The sequence below is a fragment of the Mustela lutreola genome, chromosome 15, assembly GCF_030435805.1.
Source record: "Mustela lutreola isolate mMusLut2 chromosome 15, mMusLut2.pri, whole genome shotgun sequence".
In the NCBI taxonomy this organism is placed as follows: Eukaryota; Metazoa; Chordata; class Mammalia; order Carnivora; family Mustelidae; genus Mustela; species Mustela lutreola.
In genome coordinates this window covers 26110069-26123130 of record NC_081304.1, presented here as the reverse complement: position 1 = coordinate 26123130, position 13062 = coordinate 26110069, and the positions used below count along the sequence as shown (strand labels likewise).

General features: G+C 37.4%; 1 protein-coding gene across 5 annotated transcripts in view; it reads left to right on the top strand.

Moving 5' to 3' along the window:
- Positions 1–13062, top strand: part of SPAG9 (sperm associated antigen 9) — a 135651-nt gene that overhangs the window by 85237 nt on the left and 37352 nt on the right. For all 5 annotated transcript variants that reach the window (XM_059150532.1, XM_059150531.1, XM_059150535.1 and 2 more), the window contains 3 exons: positions 880–1087; positions 1581–1680; positions 7976–8097. In XM_059150532.1, the coding sequence (XP_059006515.1) occupies positions 880–1087; positions 1581–1680; positions 7976–8097 (430 nt within the window). The remainder of the gene's footprint in view (positions 1–879; positions 1088–1580; positions 1681–7975; positions 8098–13062) is intronic.

Genomic DNA, 13062 nt, shown 5'->3' with positions numbered 1-13062 from the left:
ACCTCCGTTATTGAAGTATAATCGACACATAATGTTACATTAGTTTCAGATATGCCACCTAGCAATTCAGTTTTTGAACAACTGTTTTTAATTATTTGGGGGCCTCAAACCTCTTTGAAAACCTGATAGAAGTTGTAGATTTTTTCCTCCAGAAAAGTGCATTCTCCACAGATTTTTGCATAAAATTCAGTCTGAATGTGTCCCTAAAGACTATTTGTGGACCCTGGAGTAGTAATTATCATTTTGATGAGTATAGAAATCACCCGGATTTCTTTTTAAAATGCAGATTACTTGGTCTCGCTGCCTAAAGATTGGAGTTGGGTTTAGAATCTGCCCTTTTAACAGTATTTCAGATGATCTGAATGCAGGATGTTTCTGTACAAAACTCTGAATCTCTCATGAGATTCAGAATCTTCTTATTCCCTGCTGTTTTGTTGTTTTTTGTTTTTTGAGAGAGAGACATGAGAGTGAGTGGTGTTGGGAGGGGCGGAGGGAGAGGGAGAAGCTGATTTCACTGCTGATCAGGGAGCCCAACTTGGCACTCTGTCCCAAGATCCTGAGATCATTACCTGAGCTGAAGGCAGATGCTAAACTGAGTCACCCAGGTGCCTCTATTAGTGTTTTTTAATAGAAATTTTTTTTCTGCAAGTTTTTTTCTTAACCCATTTAAGAAAATGGTTTAAAATAAATTAATCATTTAAAGATTTCCCCATGATTTTTTTTTTTTTTTTAAATAAGCTCCATGCCCAGCGTAGAGCCCAGCACAGGGCTTGAACTCAAAACCCTGAGATCAAGACCTGAGCTGAGATCAAGAGTTGGCCGCTTAACTGACTAAAACAACCAGGCACAACCTGCCTCAATAATTCTTTTTATTTTTAGGATGAACTTTCTGATGTTAGCCAAGGAGGATCTAAAGCTACTACTCCAGCATCAACAGCTGCGTCAGATGTGGCCACACTTCCTACTGATACTCCCTTAAAGGAGGATAATGAAGGATTTGTGAAGGTTGCAGATACACCAAATAAATCAGAGATAAGCAAGCATATTGAAGTACAGGTAGCCCAAGAAACTAGAAATGTATCAACAGGTAAGTGATGCTAGTTCTTTATTTTCTGGTAAAGATTATGTGGGTGTGAAAAGATACATCTTAGGTGTGTTACTGCTTTAGATTTATAAAATTATACTGAATTACCAGTAAGCTTAAAAGGGATGATGATCAATGATTTTGAGAGACAGATTTGGGGAGCTTGGGGAATGGAGAGCCTGAAAGGTAGGACAGTAGTCTTAATTTCTCTGTATTTCACACCTAAATTAGTAAATAAACAAACAAGGAGTTCTGCCCTAGGATAAAATGGACTGTGTCCTAAGAAATACAAGTAAAAACTTTGGTTATTTATCAGTTTCTGATACTCACTGTTTAGAATATATGATATCTTGTCTAACCCCATGTTTCCTAGAACTCAACCTTAAAATTATTTTATGATCAAATGATGTATTTATAACCATTGAAGCAAAGGATTTTTCATTAGGGTCAGTATGTGATACCTGCATTATTTATGTCATCTTGTCCTTTTCCCAAGGCTCAGCTGAAAATGAAGAGAAGTCAGAAGTTCAAGCAATCATTGAATCCACTCCTGAGTTGGATATGGACAAGGATCTCAGTGGATATAAAGGCTCAAGGTACTGTCAATGTCAGATGAAGACTTTTTTTTTTTTTTTAGATGAAGACATTTCTTTCCCCTCTCTGAGAAGCATACTGTTATTCTCTGGTCTCTTGCCAGAAATAAAGGGCATTCACATGTTTTGCTGAAGAAATATTAATATTATATTCTAGTTTCCATTTTTGAAACTGGACATTGTAAGTGGTCAAAATGTTTTGTGGTGAAATGTTGCCTTTGCAGCATCAGGGATTAGGAGTATATAGAAGGATAGAGGAAGAAGACAGCCAAGATGTAACCAATACTTTTTAGAATTGGGGAAATATAGAAACAGGAGTAGGGGGAAGTAACAATTTGAGCAACCTTTGTTCCTTCTACCAGATCAGGAAGAAGCATATGTACTCACTTCAAAACTGTAATGGTTTCAGGATGCCTGGCTGGCTCAGTCAGTAGAGCAGTTGACTCTTGATCTTAGGATTGTGAGTTCAAGCCCCATGTTGGGTGTGGAGCCTGTTCAAAAAAACAAAACAAAAAAAGATCAAACTGTAATGATCTCATTATTGGAAGAAATTAGTTTCATTACATGGTGAGCCTGTTTAGTGTTGGGAAGAGAATTGTTACCTATCATCTTAATCAAGGTATTCTAAAGTGTATGGATGTTCAGGAACTTCACGCAGGAGCTACTGCGTTTCTTTTAATTTCTTCCATAACATTTATCTTTTAATAATAAAGACTATAAAAATACATGCCATTTATTGATTCACTACAATTGTGGTTAAAAGCATTAACCTAGAGTAAGACTGTGTGGGTTCAAATATTGCCTTGGATTTGAATCTGACATGTATTTTCTCCTTCATAAAAAGGAAATGTGATAATACCTCAGATGATTATGATTATATCAATCAAGGTGTGTTAAATCATTGGCAAAGGGCCCAGTTGAATAAATGTTAGTATTATTGTCTTCATCATCATGTAATATAATTTTTTTTTTTTAAAGATTTTATTTATTTTATTTGACAGAGAGAGAGATCACAAGTAGGCAGAGAGGCAGGCAGAGACAGAGGGGGAAGCAGGCTCCCTGCTGAGCAGAGAGCCTGATGCGGGGCTTGATCCCAGGACACTGAGATCATGACCTGAGCCGAAGGCAGTGGCTTAATCCACTGAGCCACCCAGGCGCCCCAATCATGTAATATAATTTTAATTACAACCTTATGAAGTCAATGTCTTCATCCCCATTTTACAGTTAAGGAAGCTCAGAAATGTGTAATAACTTGGCAAACATAACCTAGTCAGCAAGTAGAGCTGCCATTCAATCTAGGACTCTGATTCCAAAGGCCTTGTTCTGTGAAAATATTTTTTATTATTTATTTACAAATGTAAACAACGCAGGGGTGCCTGAGTGGCACAGTTGGCTAAGTGTCTGACTCTTGATTTTGCCTCAGGTCATGATCTCAGGGCCTATAAGATCAGAACCCCATGTTGAGCCCTGAGCCCTGTGCCGGTCTCTGCTCTGGGTGTGGAGCCTGCTTGGGAAGTTCTCACTCCCTCTCCCTATTTCTCCCCCTCTCCCACCACTGGCACGTGCACGCTCTCTCTTAAAAAAAAGAAAAGAAAAAAGAAAACAATGCAGAGTGTAAGAAGTGAAATTTGCTTTTCATCTTTCCTTTCCTAAGCCTAGAAGACACAGCCACTTATTAGCAGTTTCAGTTTATCATCCTGAACCTCTTTAAAAATGAAAAAATAAATTTTATTAGACTAACGCATTTAAGTCTAATAGTAAGGTCAAATGGTAATAATTCAAAATATGAAGGGCAGTAGTAGTCCCTTGCCCCTACCCACCCCTTAGTACCATTCTCAAGCGGCAGTGTCTCTCACTTCGTTCTCTCTCTTTTTTTTTTTTTTTCTCAACAAAAGTGGCTCAGCTTCATTGCAGGGATTCTGGGGAGGGCCAGCAAGCTAAAGGAGGGTGTCTGTAGAAACACCCGTCCCTGAGCAGGACTGCCAGGCCCCAGGTCTGTCTGGAGGGCAGGAGAGGGTCAGCGTTCTGCCCCCTTTCGTCCTTCTTTTATTTATTTATTTATTTATTTATTTATTTATTTATTTATTTAATTTTAATTTTTATTTTTTTATTTATTTTATTTTTATTTTTATTTATTTATTTATTTATTTTAAAGATTTTATTTATTTATCAGAGAGGGGGGGGGAGAGCGAGCACAGGCAGACAGAATGGCAGGCAGAGGCAGAGGGAGAAGCAGGCTCCCTGCTGAGCAAGGAGCCCGATGTGGGACTCGATCCCAGGACGCTGGGATCATGACCTGAGCCGAAGGCAGCTGCTTAACCAACTGAGCCACCCAGGCGTCCCCCCTTTCGTCCTTCTTAGGCCCAGGGTTCCAGGCCATGGCTACTTTGGGCCAGGGTTAGAAACAGCTTTTCCTCTTTCTCCAGGGTCTCCAGCAGAGTGTCCACACTCTCAGAGCTGATGCATGCCTTCCTGTTGGGCAGGTCCTTGTCAAACTCAACTCCTGCCATCTTGTTGAGCACCTAACTGACCACCTTAGAGCGGTCTTCACGAGTCATGTCCCCGGAGAACTCGTGCTTCCCCATGACTGTGGATGTGACGGTGGTGGCAGCCACATCTTAGTTCTCTTTTGCTGTTTTTCCTCAGGTATCTAAGTCACATCCTTGTGCTTCTTTTCCTTGTTCCTTCTGTTCACAGCTGGGATTCTGTGAGAAAATTAAGCCTTAATGCCCCAAGGCTTCTTCTGTATAATGAATTAGCTGCACTCTTGTGCATGTAGCATTGAGAAGATTGTCACTTAGATCCTTTTCTGTATTCTGTGGATCAGGTGAGGAACTCTGGTTTTAGAAATGCTGTGATACTAGCTGTGGACCTTATAGTGAAGATGACACCACCTTACCTTCCTTTCATCCTCTCAATATAATTCAGTCTTTGTTACATTAACATTCATTTTTTAAATCATTATGACTATATAGATACTGATCACAGGTTAGCAACAGAATATGCTGTGATTATATTTCCTATCTTGTGCAACTTTGTTTTTCTGGAATTAGTAAAACCTCTTGGATTTTTGTTTTGTTTTGTTTGCTTAGGCTTCTGCATACCGATTGCTAGTTCAAGGAGAGGTACCTTGTGAATCATAAATGTAAACACTCTCAAAATGGCCAAATGTAAAGCCAGCTTCCCTGCACCCTCTATCCTGGGGTCTTCTTTTCGCATCTTCCAGCCCAGGTGTCATGGGCTCTGGTCCTGGTGTTTGACCTCACTATCACGCTGGGAATTCACGTCACCTCTGTCTCTGTTGGATCTTCTGTTTCCAGGATCCCTACTCATCTTATTGCTGGTGCTTCTTCTTTAAGATTGATTTATTTTAGAGAGAGAGCACAAGTGGGAGGGGCAGAGAGGGAGAGAGAATCTCAGACTTGGTGCTGAGTGGCTAACAGAAATTCTAGGTTGGAAAATATTCAGAAGTTTTCCTTCAGAATTGTGAAGACATTGCTTCATTATCATGTTGAGTTTTGAGAGTTGCCATTTGGGTTCTTGCTTTTTTGTTTATTTTCTCTGGAAGATTTTAGGATCTTCACTTTATCCCTCATGTGCCCCTCCCCTTTAAAAATTCATTGATTGTGGTGCCTGGGTGGCTCAGCTGGTTGAGCAACTGCTTTCAGCTCAGGTCATGGTCCCGGAGTCTTGGGATCGAGCCCTGCTTTGGGCTCCCAGCTACATGGAGAGTCTGCTTCTCCCTCTGACCTCCCCTCTCATGTTCTCTCTCTCTCAAATAAATAAATAAAATCTTTAAAAAAATTGATTGTGTGCTTGATGTAGGGGGTCTTCTTTTGTATCTTATATGTGGCAAGTACTTTCATCTGGAAATTCATATCTCCCAGTTCTGAGAAATTTTGTTACTTCTCCTTACTGATGTCCTTTCCTCTTTCTGGAATATCTGTTAGGTAGCTATTGAACATCCTGGACTAACCCTCATAATTCTACCTCCTCCCTTCTATTTTTTTGTCCTAACTTTCATATGATTTTTTCAACTTTATCTTTCAACCCTCATTGATTTTTCCCCCCCTAAACCTTAAGATTACTCTTCATAATATCCTGCTCTTCTTTTGTGAATACAATGTTTAGTCTGAAAAAAATTAGTTGTTGTTGTTCTATGTTTTTTTTTTTTTTCTATTGCTTGAGTTGTCTCCTTTTTGCTCTGAGTGCTTCTGTCTTAGTGCATTTGTTTTTGGACTCTTTATTTTTAATAAAGGCCTTCTTTAAAGGTCTTGTGCTCCGTGGCTGTTTTGCTGGAACTGAAGTAATTGATGCTGATTCTCTGGTTTCCAGCTTTTAACATGTAGATATGGCATCCATTGTTTAGGGAGCAATGCTATGGGGAGGAAGGTCTGTGTTCTGGAGGACTGGATCTCTCTCTTACTGCTTCTTCTGCTGTCTTTCATCCCAGCCTTCTGTTTTGTGTTCTCCCTTGCATGCATCTTTCTGTAGATTGCTGGTTCTTTCAGTGCCTGGTCCTTTCAGAGGTTCTGGCAGCATGCTGAGTTCCTCCCTAAACCCTAGTGGCTTAGGTTTCAGCTTTTTCTGATTGGTCAAATCACTTTCTCCTGTTTGCCTGTTTTCCATCTGACACAGTTTTGTTCACATTCCATCTGCTGCAATTTCTTTTTCTATTCCCTATGTTCTATAGGTGGAAAATGATTATGTTTAGTCCAGCACGTTTAACTGGAAGTCCTGTGCAAACTTTTTTTTTTTTTTTTAAGATTTATTTATTATTTTAGAGAGAAAGCCAGGGGGGCAGGGGCAGAGGGAGAGAGAACCCTAAGCAGACTCCATGCTGAGCACAGAACCCAACATGGGGCTCCATCCCATGACCCTGAGATCATGACCTGAGCCAAAACCAAGAGTCAGACACTTAACCAACTGCACCACCCAGCACCCCAACTTTTTTCTATTAATACAACATTAAAGCACAAACATATACATTTTCCCATTTCTTTGCATATTCCATGCTGTAAAGGGCTTATATACACTGTGTTGTAACTTACTTTTTATTATTTATTTATTTATTTGTCAGAGAGAGAGAGAGAAAGAGAGAGTGTGTGTGTGTGCACAAGCAGGGGGAAAGGCAGGCAGAGCGAAAAGCAGACTCCCTGGCGAGCAAAGAGTCTGAAATGGGACTTGATCCCAGGACCCTGGGACCATGATCTGAGCAGAAGGCAGACATTTAATCCACTGAGCTATGCAGGCATCCCCTTGCTTTTTTAAAAAATACCTCTTTATAATGGGTTTCTTTAGTTTTTAACTATAAAGTTAAAAATCTTTAACATTTATGTATATCCATAACTTCTCTCTGACCTATAAATGATCATTAAGGTCATTTCAGCTTTTAGCTACTATAAGAATGCTGCTCAGACCATTCTTTTATATTCGTAATTATTTTCTTTCTTTCTTTTTTTTTTTTTTTTTTTTAAGATTTTATTTTTTTATTTGACAGAGAGAGAGATCACAAGTAGGCAAGAGGCAGGCAGAGGGAAAGGGGGGGAAGCAGGTTCCCTGCTGAGCAGAGAGCCTGATGCGGGGCTCAATCCCAGGACCCTGGGATTATGACCTGAGTTTATTAAGGCAGAGGGCTTAACCCACTGAGTCACCCAGTTGCCCCTCGTAATTACTTTCTTAGGACAGGATTTTTGTAGGATTTTTTTGACAGTGAATTCTTGAATCAGATGGTATTTGTATTCTGAATTTTAACAGATACTATAATTGCCCTTAAAAATAAAATGCCCATGCCATTTTATATCCAGACAACATAAAACATGGCGGTTAGGTAATCTCCTGGATTCTGAAGCTTGGCTGTCTGGGTTTGAATCCTTCTTCCTTCTCTCATTTGCTGAATGATCTTGGGAAATTCCTTCATCTCTTTGGTTTCCTATTCTATAGAATTGGGATAATAGTACCTCCTTTGTAGAGTAGGTGGAGGATTCAATAAGGAAATCTAGGTAAAGTGCTTATATAATGTCTGATACAAGGCAGAGTTGTGCTCTGTTAGCTGTCATTTATTGTTTGTGTTTACTGGGATATAACCAAAAAATAAGCATTCTGTATTTTCTTCAGCAGTTCTTTCTGTGGAGTTTAATGGGAATTCCATAGGAAACCTTTTAGAAATCTTTTAAAATTATATTTTGTACTAAATGTGAATAACAAGTGGACAATTATTTGCCTATTGTATTCACTTTACACTGTTGATAAAGTCTGTAATATATGTTGATTTGGTTGTGTTATTTCTGTTGCACAGCACTCCCACCAAAGGCATAGAAAACAAAGCTTTTGATCGAAATACAGAATCTCTCTTTGAAGAACTGTCTTCAGCTGGCTCAGGCCTAATTGGAGATGTGGATGAAGGAGCAGATTTACTAGGTATGATAGCTTATCTGAAGAAGTATACTGTTTTAGAAATCTATTTTTTAAATGATTTAATTAAAAATTCCTTTAAAATGTCCCTAACTTATCAGTAGCACACAGTTATTACACTTTCAGGTAATTAATAGGAATGTATTCTTTGAGATCATAAAAGCTTTAAATGAAAGCGTCTTTATATATGGATATCCCTCTCGTTGAATTGCACTTTAATTTGTATTTTGAAATTCATATAGCACATTTTACTGAATATGTGCTATAGTCCAAGAACTGTATTACACATAAGGAACACAGTGATGTATATCTGTGTGTGTGTATGTGTGTGTGTGTGTGCATCCAGATGTATAGATTGATAGGTAGTCCCTGGCTTATAGAGTTCTTTAAATTCTGTTGACTTTAATTAAAAAAGAAAATGTAATACTTGTTTTTTCTGAGATTTCACAGAATATTCTGTTTTAGCTATATAGGGAAGGTAATCATTTTAGCATTTGTGTTTTTGAAGAACAACTGGTTTGAAAAAAGAATACTGCATTTGGCTCTTCCATTATTTATCTGGTGACCTTTGCCAAAGAGCTTAACCTCTCCTGGCCTTAGTTTCTTTGTGTATAAAATGAAGGAGCCGGATTCAAGTTTAGGGGTTGAGCAAACCGTGTAGCTCATAGGTCCACACCCAGTGCATCGCCTGTGTGTATGAATAAAGCTTTATTGGAACACAGCTACTCTCATTAATTCACTTATTGTCTATAGTTGTTTTGGCACATAACAGCAGAGTTAAGTAGTCTGTTACAGAGATCCTTTGGATTACAAAGACTTAAAATATTTACCCTCCGACCCTTTACAGAAAGAATGTATAGACTCCTGCTTTAGGTGATCTCTGAAGTCTCTTTGAACAATAATTACATGATTTTGACTTATGTCAGTTAGCTTTGGCGTATCTTTTTATAACTTAAGATCTTACAGAGATTGAAAGCCTTATGGCATTAAAAACCCTTGCCTTTGGAATAGATACCAGCCTTGAAGAAATGTATGTATCTATTATGTATCTGTTAGTATAATTATAATACAGACTGTAGTGTTCTCAAAAGGTGCTTTTTGTCAATTTTTGTGACTGTGGAGTGGGATTCCTTGCATTATTTTGTGTTAAATTTATTGATTGCCATTATGTTCTCGAAAGTTTCAAGTATTTTTTGAAGGAAACATAAGTTCTGTCTAAATGGAACTCACAGTCCATCTAGTAAGAGAGAGTGAAAGTTTATTATAAATCAAACTTCCTGAATTAGACATAAACTCCCACCATTAAAGTAGAAGTTAAGTACTGGAGGCAATTGAATGAGTTTGCATTTCTCAAGGAGGGGTAAAGATTAATTCTTAAGGAATTAATTCCTTAGAATTAGGAATTAGTTCCTAATTCTTAAGGAATACCCCATTTTTAAATTTACACTTTAATTTTAGTTAACATTAAATTGTGAATGAAAAGTTCCTTTTATGAAACTGAGTCCCTTGGCATATTTGAACAGTAGGTACAAAAAATGCTGGAAAGAAGAATTTTTAAGTATTTGAATTTATATTCAAATTTATGTACAGTAAAAAAATCACTCTTTATGGTGAATTTTTTTGACCTTTAACAAAAGCATGGAGTTGTATAATCACCAGAATCAATATACGCGCCCCCCAAATTCCTGCATCCTTTTAAATTCGGTTTGTATATTCTGCTACTTAATATTCCAGTATGGAATAATATAATTTTTGAGGTTGGTGATCCCAAACTTTCCTTTTTGTGAAGAGTTAAGAACCCACAGAGTACTTAGAAATAATTGTGGTCTTTTAAAATCTTGTGTTTTCTGAAAACTTCCATTCTTTAAGTCAGAAAATTAACCATAAGGAATAGGTTAAAAGCAAAATCCTAATACTCTGGTTTTCTTTCTGGTTTGAAAATAAGAAATAGAGTGTAAACTAGTGTCTTTTTCCTTTTGTAGATATTGATATATTTATCTCTAGAATGTTCCAGATTAGAAGTTTTTACTATATCACCTTAAGTGTAGTGACTTAGTCCTGCATGAATACCCTTTGGCCAAAGATGGTAAATGAACTTTCAAGGCACTTAGTTGTTCCCTGGCTTCTCTTCTGTACAATTTCATGATAGTGGTTGAGGAAATGGAAGATAGTGAAACCACCAAAATCATTTCCCAAAGTTCTTTAATTAACTCGGGTTAATAAATACATAGTCCCATTTCTGTAACTCTGTTTATTTCTTGATTACTATGTTATTGTAATATATTTTTGTAAAACTCTTCTCTTGTTTGAGGGTATATTTTGCAATCATTATGCATATATCCCACACTTAGATTATTTTTTCTGCTTTTAATTATATAAAAGAGGTAAAGCCCTCCCCACCCCCATTTGTCCTTGTCTCTTGACTTCCTTATTTTCACTGATCCTTTTCCCATTCACTTTAGTCATGTACCTAGAACTTGGAAGGCATACATCCTCCTATTGGGATTTTCTTTCTCTTGATTATCTTTCTGTATTTTCAACTTCACTATCTTTACTTCTTTTTTTTTTTTTTGTCATTTAAACATGTTCAAATCTTTTCCACTTAAGAATGAAAGTACTGCCCCTCCTCTTCCTCTGCACCTCTATCTTCAGTACCTTGCAGTACCTTCATATCCTGTCACTCCCTTTCCTTCCATTTCTGGTCACATCTTTATGCAGCAATTCCGAGGAGGTATCCGCTATGTGTCTGACACTATTCTAGATGATTGTGATACATGGTCAAACAAAGTAAACTTCTTAAAAGTGTAGCTGCTTTTAACTGTCAGGATTTCCCCTTTCCCACTTGCATCTCATCCCCCTGTCCTCCATATGGGCATTCTTCCTCACACTCACATGTAGTGAAACAGCCTTGTTTACTATATCCGGTGTTCCTTCTCTGTTCTTTCACAGGACTTCTCAGATAACGTTTGTCTTTAACTCCATCTTTGCTGGATTTCTGTGAAAACAGACTTTTCTGCCTCTGACTATTCTTTTTCAGTCTTTGCAGGATCCTCTTCCCTCTGCCCATCTTTGAGGATATCAGTATTCCAGGCCCGCTTCTTTGTTTGGGAAATCCTATTTGCCCTTGCTTCTAGGCTTTCATGGAAAATAGCTCTGCATTGTTTATCTCCTTTCAGCATCTTTTTCTAGAGCCCCAGACTGTTATTTTGAAACAGCCCAGGAGACACCTCTAAGGTGATTTGTAGGGCTTTACATTTGATGTGCCTACAGCTCAGTTCATTGTGTTCATTGTTCTGTTCAGGGCTGTTCTTGGTCCAGCAGGTACTGTCTCCGTGAATACCTCACCGTCCACGGAGTTCTCCATTTGGAATCTCTCCTTCTTCTCTCAGAAGCAATCACCAAGGCTTCCTTACTCCCTTTTCTTTAAAAAACAAAAACAAAAACAAAAACTGCGTATCTCTTTATAAATCTCCTTGCCTTTTCTTAAATGGCATATCCTCCTATTGGAATTGTACCTTGATCCCCTACTTAAAGCTTAGTTGTCCCTGAAATGTATCCTCATGGCACTCATTTTTTACTATGCCACTCTTTATACTTTACGGTAATTTTGTATGTACTCACCTCTCTGGGTAGGCTCTCAGCTCAGTGTGGCCAAGACAGCTTTATCTGTTGCTTTCTATTGAGTCTTTAGGACCATAGCACAGCAATTAAGTGAATGGATTGCTAAATAGTTCTAATGGTTTTATTTCCCCTCCAATTCTGTGATTCTTCACCTTTTAGGATTAAAACTCCTTTATGGAAGAATTTGTAAGAAAGCAGTGTACTTTTGAAAAAATGCATGTATAGGTAGATAAAATTGTGCATACTTTCTCAAGGGATTGACAGATAATTTGGAGGCCCAACTATGAACCTAGCTTGAGCGTTGATGCTAAAATCCAAATGAGACTTCTGTGACTTTAAAACCTGCCAGGCAGTTTTTTGCATGTTTTTAATAGTTAAAGTTTCCAAATCAGACCTAAGTTTATGTTTGGTTGAAACCTTCAATAGAAATGGGGCTACCTCCAAGTTATGTTTTTCTTACACTTATGAGTTAGTTTTTATCAATACATTTCAAAATGAAAATTTTGGACAATCCTATTGACATATATATTAAATTTATACACGAGATTTTGAGAGAAATCTTCACTGAGAGTGTGTAAACTTTAGAACCTGCATTATCAAAATACAATTCCCATAGAATACATATTTCAAAATTTTCTCTTATTTATAATATTTACACTTTATTGTGTTTGTTTCTCTGCGTCTTTTAAATTTTATTGTCTCCTCTCACTGAAATAAATGAGCAGAGATCTTGCTTTCTGAAAACAATCTAATTGTGATTCTTATTCATTTTTCTCTTGGGCTGCTTACCCAGGGGAATATTCTGGTGTGTATGCTTTTAAATACTTTACTATTATTGCTTTTTAAGCAAGGTGTTCCTGGCTGCTATTCTCATGCAATGCTTTCTCATCATTTTTTTCTGCTCAACTTTATTTATTTATTTATTTATTTTGCCTTCCATATATTTTCAGCTTTTATGCTTATCTCCCTATATGCTTGAGAGTTTATGGCAAACATAGTCATTACATAAGCTTCTTTCAACCAATCTAAACCTATTTCTTCTGACTGTATAGCTTTATTAAAAGTTAACGTTAGTCAAAAGCAGATATTTCAGCATATCTTGCCAAAATTCATTTGGAATTGGAATTTGGAAACCTTTTTTAGTTTGTCTTTATTTTCACCCTTTGGAGAATACATAGATGATTAAATAAGCTACTATGTGATATTTAGTTCTTCATGGTAGAAGTACACTGATCTTTGAGAATATTTGAGATAATTATAATACAGACAAAGTATGAGTTCATATGTGAGCATACAATTTTTAGCATTCCTAGGCTGGTTTTAAATTATCTTTTAAGTCATTTGAAATAC